This window comes from Chlorocebus sabaeus, chromosome 21 (genome assembly GCF_047675955.1).
Source record: "Chlorocebus sabaeus isolate Y175 chromosome 21, mChlSab1.0.hap1, whole genome shotgun sequence".
Taxonomy (NCBI): domain Eukaryota; kingdom Metazoa; phylum Chordata; class Mammalia; order Primates; family Cercopithecidae; genus Chlorocebus; species Chlorocebus sabaeus.
This window is the reverse complement of record NC_132924.1, coordinates 68,935,874-68,949,795: the sequence shown is the minus strand read 5'-3', so window position 1 is coordinate 68,949,795 and position 13,922 is coordinate 68,935,874. Positions and strand designations below refer to the sequence as shown.

General features: G+C 33.0%; 1 protein-coding gene across 5 annotated transcripts in view; it reads right to left on the bottom strand.

Moving 5' to 3' along the window:
* The window catches only part of SEMA3A (semaphorin 3A), a 522,459-nt gene that overhangs the window by 44,776 nt on the left and 463,761 nt on the right, over positions 1-13,922 (bottom strand). For all 5 annotated transcript variants that reach the window (XM_038004552.2, XM_038004551.2, XM_038004549.2 and 2 more), the window contains 4 exons: positions 6,826-6,968; positions 3,772-3,886; positions 3,611-3,680; positions 239-383 (listed from right to left, as the gene is read on the bottom strand). In XM_038004552.2, coding sequence (XP_037860480.1) covers positions 239-383; positions 3,611-3,680; positions 3,772-3,886; positions 6,826-6,968 — 473 coding nt within the window. The remainder of the gene's footprint in view (positions 1-238; positions 384-3,610; positions 3,681-3,771; positions 3,887-6,825; positions 6,969-13,922) is intronic.

Sequence of the window (13,922 nt, the reverse complement as noted above, 5' to 3'; positions counted from 1 at the left end):
AATAAGATTTAATAATTTTAGATTTATATCTTACACTGAATTTAAGCAGAGACATCTGTAAAGAACATGTTTTTAAATGTGAAATTTCATTCACTCATGGAAAATCTTTGTCTTGTTTATTATAATCTTGAAATCTTTTTTTTACATTACAGGATACATTTAATATCTGTCTGTAACTGCATTGTTTTTTGGCCTTTGGCAGAAATATATTCATCTCATAAACACCTAAGCTACTTACAGTTCCCGGCCGTGGATAGGGGACTCTTCCTTGATAAGGCACCCACTGATAGTTGGGTCCATCCCTGTGGGCATATGGACCGAGGAACACCCTTCTCACATCACTCATGCTATACATACACACGGCTGATCCCTTGAAAATGTTACTGAACAAGACAGCAAGAATAAAAACAGATGTTCATCTTTATACAATGGTAAGAGAAATACTGATACTGAGTTCTTACATTTTTGATATTTATTAAAATATAAATATAAATTGTTAGCAATAATGTTTAGGATTTTTCTAGTCACGTGTATGCATTTAACAATATACAAAAGAACAAAAAAATGTGATTTCTTAAAAATAGAAGGCATAGCTGAAAATGGCTTTAGTACTCAGAATATATGCCTTCATATGAAACAGAGTACTAGGTTTTGATAGGAAAAACAAATACATATAAGCTATAAATGAATATGTAATTTTAATATCATGGGGAAATTTTTAAAAATGTAGATTAAGTCTCAAGCATTATTACAGAACCCAGGAAACTTTTAAATTAGCAAGAATGTTTAAGAACTCACTTTGTAGGCTGAAACTAGTACAAAAAATAGTGTCAAATGATGTGTCACATTATATTATTTTTAAATTCCCAAAAGTATTAGATCAAGTAGGAAGTTGATTCTTGTGAAGACACTTAAAATCAGCTCTTTCTAACACAGAAAATAATTACGTTAGTACCTATTTCACTCAATTAAAGTGGAGAATTACAGCAATTATACTCATCATTTCACTAAACAAAAATTTTGTTCGCTAAACAAAAAATCAGGTAAACTGGAAGCAAGCCACTGAATTGCCACAATTTTCCATTTTATTAGGCTTATAGAAATGTGGCTTGAGTAATGTATTTATAAAGGTATTAAACAGTTGTGCACATTTAAAATATGGAATGCTTATCTTTTAACCAAACTTTCCCCCTTGAAAATTACATATAAATCAGACCAAATGAACAACATGTGCTCTCTACAGTTTATTACTGGAAACTGCTGCATATAGACAGCGTTTCATAGACTGCAAGCTTCATGAGGGAAGAGACCATGCCTGGCTTCTTTTTGGCTATCTAAATTATATATCATATGGCATTTCAGAGAGTAAGCCTCAATAAATATTTATAGAATTTAATAACATTTTCATAGCAGAACAAATAGCAAATTAGTGCATACTTGATACATCACACCATGTAATGTTTGGGTTATATATCCCCTTTCCGTTGTTATTTACTTTGCTTATCTTTGATTAAATCAGCTATCATCGAAATACTTAAGGAGTATGATATGTAGCTATTAAGACTCACATACAAATATGCATTCTATTGAAATAAAGCAGTGAAATTATTTTATCTCTAGCTCTCAAAAGGTGGTAGACGGCATGGGCATCACCTCGGTACTTGTGTGAACTGCACATTCTTAGGTCGCATTTAATTTCTATTGAGTCAGAAACTCTGGAGGCAAGGCCTAGGAATCTGAATTTTATCATGCTCTCTAGGAGATTCTGATGCAGACTCAAATTTGAGCCCCTGCACTGAGCAATGAGGAACCAGAAGAAATGGATTAATATTTGTTTGAGTATCTTAAGTTCTATAGATTAGTCATTCTGTTTTTTTTTTCCCAAAGGGAAGAAATATTATTTAGGTATGAAGAACTTCAAATAGTTTTAGACATACAGATTTTTATGTGATTTTTAAATTTTATTTAATTTTATTTAATTTTTATGTGATTTTTAAAAATTATTGAGTAAAACATCCAAGCAATTTGTAGTGGCTTTAATAGTCACAGAATAAAACAGTGTTGGACATTGCAGTTAATCATTTTCTTTACTATCAAAGTTACTTGCAGTACTTGTTCTGACTTTTGATTTTAAATTATTTTTCTTTTAACATTTCATCCACATCCCAGTGCAGATCCTTCTTTATCTGCATGTAAATGTACATGCATTTCTTTCAAATGTACATGTATACACGTACAGTATAACGTGAACTTTATACTGAATGTAATAGTCTGGAGGGAAATAATCTCTGCTTAATTGATAGCAAGAGACTTAGGGACCATGAAAAATAGGAAAAGAAGTGTGAGGAAAGAGGGAAGGAGGCAAGAGGAAGAGAGAGAAAAAGAGGAAGCAGAAGGGGAAGGAAGAAGGGAAGGAGCCAGTAGAGAAAGAGCAGGAAAAGCAGGGCAGGGATAAAAGGGGATAAAAGGACAAGGAAATTAAGTTTGAGTTTGACACTGGTTCCAAAAAATAAAAAATAATAATAAAAAAATCATGCTGCAGCACTGAAGGTTTTTGTTTGTTTTTATTATGTGCTGTAATGCTGAAGATTCTTGTTTGTTTTTATTGTCTTTTTATGTGGTTATAATGTAACCCTAGTGCTGTAATGCTGAAGGTTTCTGTTTGTTTATTTTATGTCTTTTTACATGATTATTTTAAAATCTGGGTTACAAGGTAGATAATAAAAAACCAAATGGAGTCTCAGGAAAAAAAAATAGTTTTTTTTACAAAGATAATCTATTTACTGACTTAAAAAGTTTTAAAACTATTTATACTACGTAAAGGGTCTTCCATTGCTGTATTAATAAGTTTTCACACAATCTTAAAGGTTGAGAAGTGATGATTGTATTAATAATTTTTTTAATTACCTAAAGGCAATTAAAAAATTTCTTTTGTAAACAATCAACTTTCTCCAAACATATACATTTCTAGTTTAGTTCTAGGGTTAAAGGTTTAAAGACCAAAGAAAAGCGTAGCAAATATCCCATCTGTGGAATAGACATGCTGGGAAGAACCATGAACTGTTTTGACATTTCTAGATGTATTTTGTCCCCAGATTCCCATACTAATCATCTGGTCAAAGATACGACTTTCAGTGGAATTGCTTATGGGATTTTCTCTTATCTCATTCATTAGCAATTGACTAAAGTGACAGAGAGATCAAGAGACAGAGAATTGTTTCCGATATATTTTCAACAAATTTAAATTAATTTTTCCATCCTTAATTTATATCCCTACAAACTCTTCCCAAACCTCAGACTTCCATCTCTATAATATTTTACATTTTATTCAAGGTTTAAAGTCAAAGATATGCATAAGATGACATAACCATTTCAAACTGTTTCACCATAACACATTCACATCATTACAATGATGATTTTTTGTCTAAAGTTCATTTAAAAAACAAACATCTACATAGATCATAACTTCTTTCAGTCACCCAAGAATACACAACAGCTCAAAGGTTAAAGCAACACTTGTCTTTCAAAAATATACTTTCACAAATTATGGGTACTTGGATACCACCTAAATAACATGAAGTTTCTATAAGGTAGTTAAAAAGTTGTTTACCTGGAAGTCGTAAACACTCCATATACAATTGGGTTTTTAGGATCTTTAAAGTTCATTAGGAATACATCCTCTGTTTAAAAACAAAATTGGAGAAAGTTGCTTTTTTATGGAATGGCAAAGTCTGAACAAATATTCTCTATACATAAACACTAGCTTCTTACGCAGTTCATCAAAATGAGTGTCAATGCCATTTGGACCTGGCACTGAGCAAATCAAACGAGCTTTGAGGAATGTTGTCCATTTATTCACCAGACTTCTGTGCCCTCCAAAGTCATTCTGAAAGAAGGGAACACCAGTATTAGGCACTGTGAATGCAAATGATAATTTCATATATTTCTGTTTTCTTTATATCTTCAGACAAACAAAAAATACAGTTCCTCATGTTTTAAAAGTTCCTAATCATTTTAAATGACCAGATATAGGTAGCTATCACTTATTGTTACATTTGTGGTCAAATCATTCCCTCAAGTTTTTTTGACTTTTTAAGGGATATTTATTGTGAGTAGTCCCTTTATTTATTCAAGGGATTACTTATAAAATCAATTCATGTTCATCTACAGATCAATGGATAAAGAAATTGTAGTCCATTTACACAATGGTCTACAATTCAGCCTTAAAACAAAGGAAATCAAGTAGATAAGAGGAAGAAACAGTTTTCTCTTTGAGATATGTTGCACAATGTGGTATCATAAATAATAATGTATTATACATTTCAAAATCATAGTAAGAAAGTAAATTTCAAATGTTCTCACCACAAATAATAAGTATTTGAGGTGATGGGTGTGTTAACTAGTTGATTTAATTATTCCACATTATATTCATAAATCATAACATTGCTTTGTAATCATAAATTTATGTAGTCATAATTACCAATTTAAAGTTTAAAAATAAAAATCAAGAAGAAGGAAATCTTGTCATTTGAGTCAACATGAATAAACCGGGGGACATTATGTTAAGAGAAATGAGATAAGCACGGAAAGACAGATACCACGTGACCTCACTTATATGTAGAATATAGGAAGCTGAACTCAAAGATGCAGAGAGTAGAGCGGTGGTTACCAGGGGCTTTGGGGGAGGGATGAAGAGATTTGGTCCAAGATATAAAATTTCACTTAGATAGAAGAAATGAGTTTAAGAGATCTATTGTACAACATCATGACTTTAATTAATAACAATGAATTATATTATTGAAATTTGTGAAAAGAGTAGATTTTAAGTGTCCTCACCATGAAGAATTAAAAGTATGTGAGACAATGCGTATTAATTAGCATGATCTAGCCATTTCACAGTGCCTACACATTTTAAAACATCGTATTGCACACAGTAAATATATACAATTTTTATTGTCTATTAAAATAAATAATAGAATCTTAAAAATCACTTAACTTTCCTTTCTACTCTGCAATGAATGAATTCGTTTTGTTTTGGTATAATGCTCTGTCTCCTACCTACTGTGCATTGAGATCTTACCTACATAGGTGGGTTCACAGCCAGTGCTTGTACACAGTAGGCATTCAGTGAGTATTTAAAGAATGGATGATAAACATATGCCTTAAATACCCATACAAAAAATAGATCTCAGACAAAAGCATGCTAGCGTCAAATATTTCATAAGCTGAAGAAGTTGAAGCAATTTATGTTTTACAAACAACACGTTGAGAAAATATTTGAATAACCCTTAATAAAGGAAACTCATTCCAGAGAAAACATTTTGAAAGGCTTCTCACCTTGAAGAAAACTGATTTAACCTAAGCATAGTAACAAATTCTATTATTGTGGTAGGTGTTTACTAGAAACTAGTTTTCAAAAATGGTACTTATGTACATATATTGAGAGAACATGCTCCTTTAGAGTAAAACTGATTTATATTTTGTTTATATACTTTTATACACCTCAAAGATTTTTTTAAGCCTTGAAAGTAGTGCTTTTAAATATGACATGTTTTTTGTAGAGAAAAAAGTCTCACCTACTTCATATGTTATTTGTATGTTTTCAAGTATTGAAAACTTTTAATTTTTCAGTAATTGAATACACTAGAGATAATAATTAGATCATATTGGGGTAACAGGTCACACATAGAAAGAAACAGATTTTTTAAATTTCAGGATGCCTTCTTCAAAAGACAGAATTCAATTTTAAGATGATCATGGAATGTGGCTTATGATTTTCTTTATCTGAAGGGTGCTTTAGTATATACTAACAGTTAACTTTTTCATATTGCATAAATACTGCACTATGCACCATAGAGGGAAACAAATGGCACTATTGTATTTTCACACTGATGATACTAATTATAAGTGTTTGTTGAGCAATTTTTATTCCATGTATCTAACAGTATAATGCAAAATTACATTTGACATTAAGCCATACAATGAGTGAAATACCTCAGATAGGTAAAGATCACAGCTTCAAAATTGTTTTTGTATGGGTGTTTGTGTGTGTGCTGTGTGTATATGTGTACATAGGATGCTATGATCAGTTTGTACAAACGAGCTTTCATGTTTTTCTCTCTTAAATGAATACTTCACATCTTCCAACAACAAATATTTATTCAAAACTTACAAGGTAGGCCGAGCGCGGTGGCTCATGCCTGTAATCCCAACGCTTTGGGAGGTCGAAGGGGGCGGATCATCTGAGATCAGGAGTTCAAGACCAGCCTGGCCAACATGGTGAAACCCCGCCTCTACTAAAAATACAAAACTTAGCTAGGCATGATAGGGAGTGCCTATAATCCCAGCTACTTGGGAGGCTGAGGTGGGAGAATCACTTGAACCAGGGAGGCGGAGTTTGCAGTGAGCTGAGATTATACCACTGTACTCCAGCCTAGGGGACAGAGCAAGACTGTGTCTCAAAACAAAACAAAACCCAACAAACTAACAAGGTATCGAAAACTATGCTAGGACTGAAAAAAACATAAATTGTCTTCTCCCAGGTAAAGTAAAATCATTTTATTACTCTAGAATTTCAAACAGATATTATGTAAGGTAATTATGAAACAATGCCAGTTACCTCACAACCTCTATCTGCATATTTGACTGTGTAGAGTTACTCATAACCAACTATAATATTCAATCATTATTTACCATTTATTTGTTATATCAGCCAAACTGTAGCCAGAATTTTTATTGTATGTGCACACAGGTAGAAAATTTTAAAAAGCAAAGTCCTTATGGGAAAATGACATCCTTCTCATTTTTTTTTTTTCTTTACCTCACCTTGCATATCTGACCTATTCTAGCGTGAGTAGCTTTTCCAGAGTGTTCTCCATCTATTGCATTTTCACGGAAGAAAAAGTATACTTTGTCATCTTCAGGATTGTCACTCTCTGGGATGAGGTGGGCACTAATGAACCTTGGATCTGAGAGACAAATTATAGCATATATATTAATTCACAGCTTAATAAATAATACCATTCTTTATGGTCCATTTTTACTTTTTCTTAACTCTTAATTGATATATTTCAAGAAATGTATCTTTCCTTTTTCCATTTTGTAGGTACATATTAACTGGTTTTTATGCATTATAAAGTATCTTATAAAATATCTTATATCTCTAGAAAAATTTATGTATTTTGTTCTGAAGGTTAGGAGTAGGTACAGAAAGAAATCTTTAGGGTGATCATACATTGCAGATCCATGGCTGGATATTAAAATATTTTGCAAACTGTAAGTACTATCAAATATTACTTATTGCTGTCACCATTGTTATTCTTTCTTTTAAGCATAAGAATTTAAATGAAAATACTAATCGGTCTATTTCAGTTTTCAGCAAAGACTGAGTGGGAAGGGAAAAGTGAGATCTATATAAAACAAAACAAATCCTCTCCTGTCATTCCGCTTTCCTGTAAATGGCAGTGTCATTCCACTAGATACAGGAAAAAATCCTGGTCATCCTTGAGTTCTCCCTTTCTCTCATACCCAACATTCTATCCATCAGCATATCCCTATTTATCTCCATTTCTTACCACATTCTTCAATACCACTTTCCCTCAGGAAACTGCTGCCAATATGAATTACTAAAGTAGATTCCTAACTAGTTTCTCAGTTTCTACCTTACCAACCCTTGTCTCCACACAACAGCCAGAATGAACCTCTGCTCTACCACTCCTTCTCCAAACTCTCCAATATCTTAATTGGATTTATTGTCTGATATGATACATCTCCCAAAGTATTTATTGATTAATCTATCCATTTGTCTATCTAATCTTCCTTTGCTTATTGTCTGTCTCCCCCGCCACCCCAATGAAATATACGTTCCATGAAAATAAGGATTTGTTGTATTTTTTTTTTGATGCAGTGAACCTAAAGCTTAAAACATGATAGGCATTCATGAATATCTGTGCAACGAGAAAAGAAAAGAAAAATGGTGAGGGGAGGGGACTGCCTAGGTTATGCAGAATGTATATCAGGGATATTTAGAGCTCCACTTCAAAAAGCACTTTTGAATGTTCTTGGGTTGATATGCCTGTGTCTCACAAACTATATAAAATATGTAATAGTTTCATAGCCTTAAGAAACTATGTGCTATGAAGCTAAGGGTACCTCACTGAAGGCACTTAGGGTACTGCAGACATTTATATTCTTACAATAATCTACATTTATCCCTTAGTGTATTATTTTATCCAGGTAACAATGAAATATACACGTACAGGTCAGCACCATTCTTAAGAGACCAGGAAGAGATCAGAACTTGAAACTAGCTTTATCCACATATAATCCAAGTTATTTAGTCTTGATCTTCACACCTGTGAATAATCATCATTATCATGTGTCCTATGCTTGTAACCTTTTAACGTTTGCTCTGGGACCATGCATTCAAGTATATTTCACAAGGCCAAACTTTGCTATCCTTTTCAGGCAAATTCTACAGACTCTGGAAATAACGTGAAACATATGAAATATTACCTGTTCATATTTAAAGCTCATTGTGCCAGTGAACAAGAGTAGAATAATAATAATTTTAAAGTAGAATTGCTTAGCACCAGATTTTTTTTAAAGATCCATACAATAATATATTACTTTAACCTGGATAACTGTTCAAAGCTTTCTTTTGTTCAAAAATTTCTACTTGTTCATACGCATACATATCTATTACATATGTAAATATGCATGTATAATGAGGAGTATATTTTCTCATAATGGATGGTGAGCAGAATAATTAATGTGACATGTTAGGAATTACTGTCACAAACTAAAGAATTACAATCACATTGGTAAAGTTAGGCTCCAGAAGTGTGTGTGTGTGTTTGTATGTGAGCACATATGTAACACAAACCTGTTTGTGCAGTGATTTAATTTAGTCACTTGCAGCTTCTGTGTCCTTTAACAAGACTCTTCCCTCTCTGAGCTCAGATACATAATTTTCATATTATGTTTATTTCAAATCGAGTTACTTCAAACTGGGATCTATTCACCTTGTCTGTCATAAATAGTTAATATAAAGACACATATTTTAAGTCTAAGACATGTGAAATGAATTTGTAAAATGTTAACAAATATACTATATTAATATTATTATGATGATACTGAAAGGAAGCCTCCATCACATGGTAAGTTTGAGGATATTATAATCCAACTGCAGAATAAAAATGAAAACAATCATACATTCTTCCGCTTTAACACTGGAACAATGGAGGGAGAAGTTAGTCTACTATTACCTCCAAAATAGTGTAGTTGTTCATACAAACACTTGAATAACTTAAAGAACTCCGAGTAATTAAATTCAGTTGCCTGTTGTTAGATCACAAGTATGTGCAAGACGCCATGTACAAAAGATAATCCATAATATATAATCCTTGTTCTCAGAACGTCACAGTCTAACAAAAGCAATGTTAAAAGCACGAAAATGACAACAAATAAAACAATATTTTACATGTGCAGATTCTTATGTTCTCTTGGTGTTTGGGCATGAGTGAAGATGTTATTGAGCACTGCACTGACCTCTCTAAAATATGTGAGGATAATTATTATCTTACAAATCTGGACTCTAGTGGGAAATAACTCAAACAAATTATCAAGAATATTCATTGCTGAAAGGACCTTCAATCTTAGTCTCTTCTTTAACATATGATAACTACAGATGTGGGGAGTTTTGCAGGTGAATTAACAATCTTATCCAGTGTCAGGTACAGCCAAAAAATAGAAGTACACACAGAAAATGAAAACCAAATTCATTAACACAGAAAATAAGACTATCCAAGAAAAACACTGTCAATTTAACATAACTTGTGTTCAAGAAATTTAGGTTATATCTCAGACTTGAAAATCAATCATTCCCATTTCCAAATATAATAGGCCTTGATTTTAGCTGATCTCTTCCAACAATTTAAAAGGAGCCATTCTTCTAATGTTTCACATTTAGAAAATCTGCTTTTTGGTCAAAACCTCTGCTCACCACACATTTTCTACTTCTTCAGTCCCACAAACATTGCCTTCCCCTTTCTTGTTATGTTTTGTCGTCTTAGCCTTCTCTCTTATTCTCTAAGTGTATTCATCCCCTCACTGATGAATCACCTCTTTATTCAATCCGAACCTTAAAATCAGTCATTCCAACTATCCTATTATCTAGGATTTCTTGGCTGCTGGAATCTCCACTGTAGCAGCTTTATAAATCCCCAGTTTTTTCCTTTTGTCCTTACACTTAAGCAAGGGTTTAAAAACCCATGTACGCATAGTAAATATATCTGCTATAAATTGAAGCTATTTTTCCTAAACAAGAACCCTAGTGTTGCTAAGAAATTGTTTTATTTTCTTCTAAGATCACTATAGATTTACTATCAACAACTATTTTAAAGCACCTGCTCTTCCTCAAATCGACAAATATACATCTTTAATTTGCTCTCTAAAGATGGTGTTGTTGCCTGCTGTACTGATAGGACCAAAGCCATTTAGTAGTAACTCTCTCCTTTTCCTTCCTTCACCTCTTAATTTCTCTTCTTTCAGGGAAGAATGATCTTTTCTTATTTTTAAGTCTAAAGTCTCTCACTATGTGCTCTCAATCCAATATTCTACAAACTTTTGCACAAATAACTTTATTCTTCATGCAATCACTTACCATTTATATTTTTGTTTATAAAATAAGTGTAACGCACCTACTCTATACTCTGGATTGTGGAAGATTAGGGCATATTAAGGTAAAATGTTTTTTGTCTAGATTGTAGTTATTATCTTCAAGGGAATTCTGGTAATGAAACTGAACAATTGTTAAACTGCACAGAAAGAACAAAAATAAGAGCTTAGAAAAAAATGCCATGGGAGATAGGGCATTGAAGGAATATACCAGAAATAATTTGCATAAGTCTTAGTCAGAAGATATAACATATACTTCAAGATCTGAAGAATAACCAGAAACATCTCAGGTAAAGGAATGCATTTGCAAAATCACAAAAACAATAGAGAAAGTTGTACACACAGAGAGTAGTCAAGAAAATGGGAGGTGGTCAGGAATGATGACAAAGTTAAGCAGAGACAAGAATATGCAGGAAGTCATGTTCAGGAATATATCTGTCCTACTGGCTCTGGACAAAGCCACTGACGTGTTCTAGACCTAGTAATGACATTGTCAGGAGTATATTTTCAGAAGATCACTCTGGCTGCTGCAGAGAAAACAAACAAACAAACAAACAAAAAACAACAAAAACAAAACATTTCCAGTGAGGCCAAAATGAAGAGAGGAAGACCAGTTTGGTGGCTGTCATAGAAACACAAATGAGAAAGGGCAGTGACCTGGATGTGGATGGGATAGTGAGGATAGAGAAAGGAGACATGCAGGGATCAATTGAAAATACAATTGATGAATTATGCTCATTGATAATATGTCAAATGTAAGAAATAGTGAGAACAGTCATAAAAAAGAAACTTCTGATTTGAATAATTGCTTGTAGAGGAGTTACTAAGATAGAGAGCATGTGAGCAAGGGAAGATTTCAGAGATGGAAGGAAGATGAATTCTGTTTAGTGTGTCTTTAGAGTGAGAGCCTTGTGAAGACCCAGAGGTCATGAATAAAAAAGCTTAGGAAGGAAATGTGGACTAGAGTTGAAGTTATTTGAAAGTGAGCCAGTGGAGTGATTAGGATTGTACAGAGTAAAAAGAAAAAAGAAAACAAAACAAAACAAACAAACAAACAAAAAAAAAACCAAGACAACCTAAGACCTTGAGAAAGGTGAGGAAAAGTAGAAAGGATTCTCACAAGTGGGGAGTTGCAGAAAGGAAGGAAGGAGATATATTTCTTCCTTAGATTTTTTATTCTTTCCCTTTTTAATGACACTCCTTACATACAAATATGCATTTAAAAATTTCTTTATCCTGAAAATAAACTCCCACAGTCACTGTATGCTGTAGAGTCTCATGATTCCTTGCATTCATTCTTTAAACCAGAGGACTTCTTCAATGGGTGTATATATATATATATCCTGCCATTTTGCATCCTTCACTGCTATTGTATTGATAATCAACAGGAACGATCAAAAAATAGATTTGTATACTTATCCTGTTTTAGTTGTCTTCAGACATTGGCACAATAAAATTTCACGTGTTTCTAATATTTCCATTGCTTTTTCTGGCTTCTTGTGGCTTTTCTGACCCAGGACCTGAATTGTAAGCTATATAAACTTCACTATTTCATTCATGACTTCTCTTTCCCTTTTTCTAAATTTCTATATATACTTCTTAAATTTTTCTTTAAGTGCCCTTTATTTTCTTTTACTTCTATATATGAAGTCATCACCTAGTGTTTCTTTCACTATTTCAATATTGTTAATGATCTTTCTTTCTTCTTTCTTTCTTTCTTTCTCTCACTCTCTCTCTCTTACTTTTTTTCTTTTTTTTCTTTCTTTAGACGGAGTCTCACTCTGTTGCCCAGGCTGGAGTGCATTGGCATGATCTCAGTACACTGCAACCTCTACCACCCGGGTTCAAGTTATTCTCCTGCCTCAGCCTCCCAAGTGGCTTACAGGCGACGCCACCACACCCAGTTGATTTCTGTATTTTTAGTAGAGATAGGATTTCACCATGTTGATCAGGCTGGTCTTAAACTCCTGACCTCAGGTGATCCACCCACCTCGGCTTCCCAAAGTGCTGGATTACAGGCGTGAGCCACTGTGCCCAGCTGTTAATGATCTTATATTTGCTTATTTCTCTTTGAGAACTTATATACTTCTGTAGCTTCAAGTTCATCAAGCTATGTCAACTTTCCTATTTTTTTTTTTAGACCTAATGCTGCATTTCAAAATTCTACATAAAAATTTCTATCTAGATACCTCACTGCAACTTTAATTTATCATACTTATTTTTTAATTTTATGAGAAATGTCTTAAGTAATTTCTTAAGTTTATAAGTTTCTTACTTATAAACTTTCCTCTTGAAACTGCTCCTGTTCCTACGTTTGTCATTTTGGTTAATCTCATCATCAGGCATATAAATAAAATGTTATTTTACCTTAAAAATTTCCATCTCTTGCAGGACTTCTTTTTCAGTGCTCTAAATTTAATACCAAAAGTATTCCTATGGTTTTCATTTCCTTTTCTTGTTTTATAATCTTAATGTTGCCAGTATAATTTGTGTCCTTATTATTTTACAGTGATATTTTGGAATAATGTAACTGGTCTTCTGCCTGCATTATCTATTTCCTCTAAGCCCCCCATACAGTGTATAAAAACAAATATGAATGCATTTATACGATACATTCTCCAGAACAGACTTCAGGTTTCATAGATTTGATAAATTAACATAATTTAAGACATACAAACAAAAAAGACAAAACTGATGTACTGACGTTATTCTGTCAGGACAAAGGCTAAAAGTATCTACCACGTGGATCAATATATACACTTGAGGTGGGTCACGATTTTGGCTCCCAAGTCTTTTAGCATGATAGGGAAATGGGAAACCTTGTCAGTTACATTTTCATAGTGTTCCTAATATTCATTAACTAACCTTGATGTATCTTTCCACCAGAACTGACCACAGACTCTCATTATGAATCCTTTAATTAAACTGTTTATCATTGTACAACACGTTACCTACTATCTTTTTTTTTTTTTAATCTACTATCTTAATAAACTTGTTGTTCATATGACATGGAAAGAATCTTTGCTTCTCCTTATTTTATAACATTTAATTCTCTTTATAATATCTGCATTTTCATACTTGTCTTATGACAGGCATTTGTCCTATATTTCTTCCTCTCTCGCCTTCAGCTTCTATATATAACAATGTTTTCCAGTAAGCTTATTTTTAATCTTTCCCACTGCAACTATCCACATGTAGGCCCTTATCTTTTCTCTCCTGGCAGTCACATTCACTCTGTTTTCTCT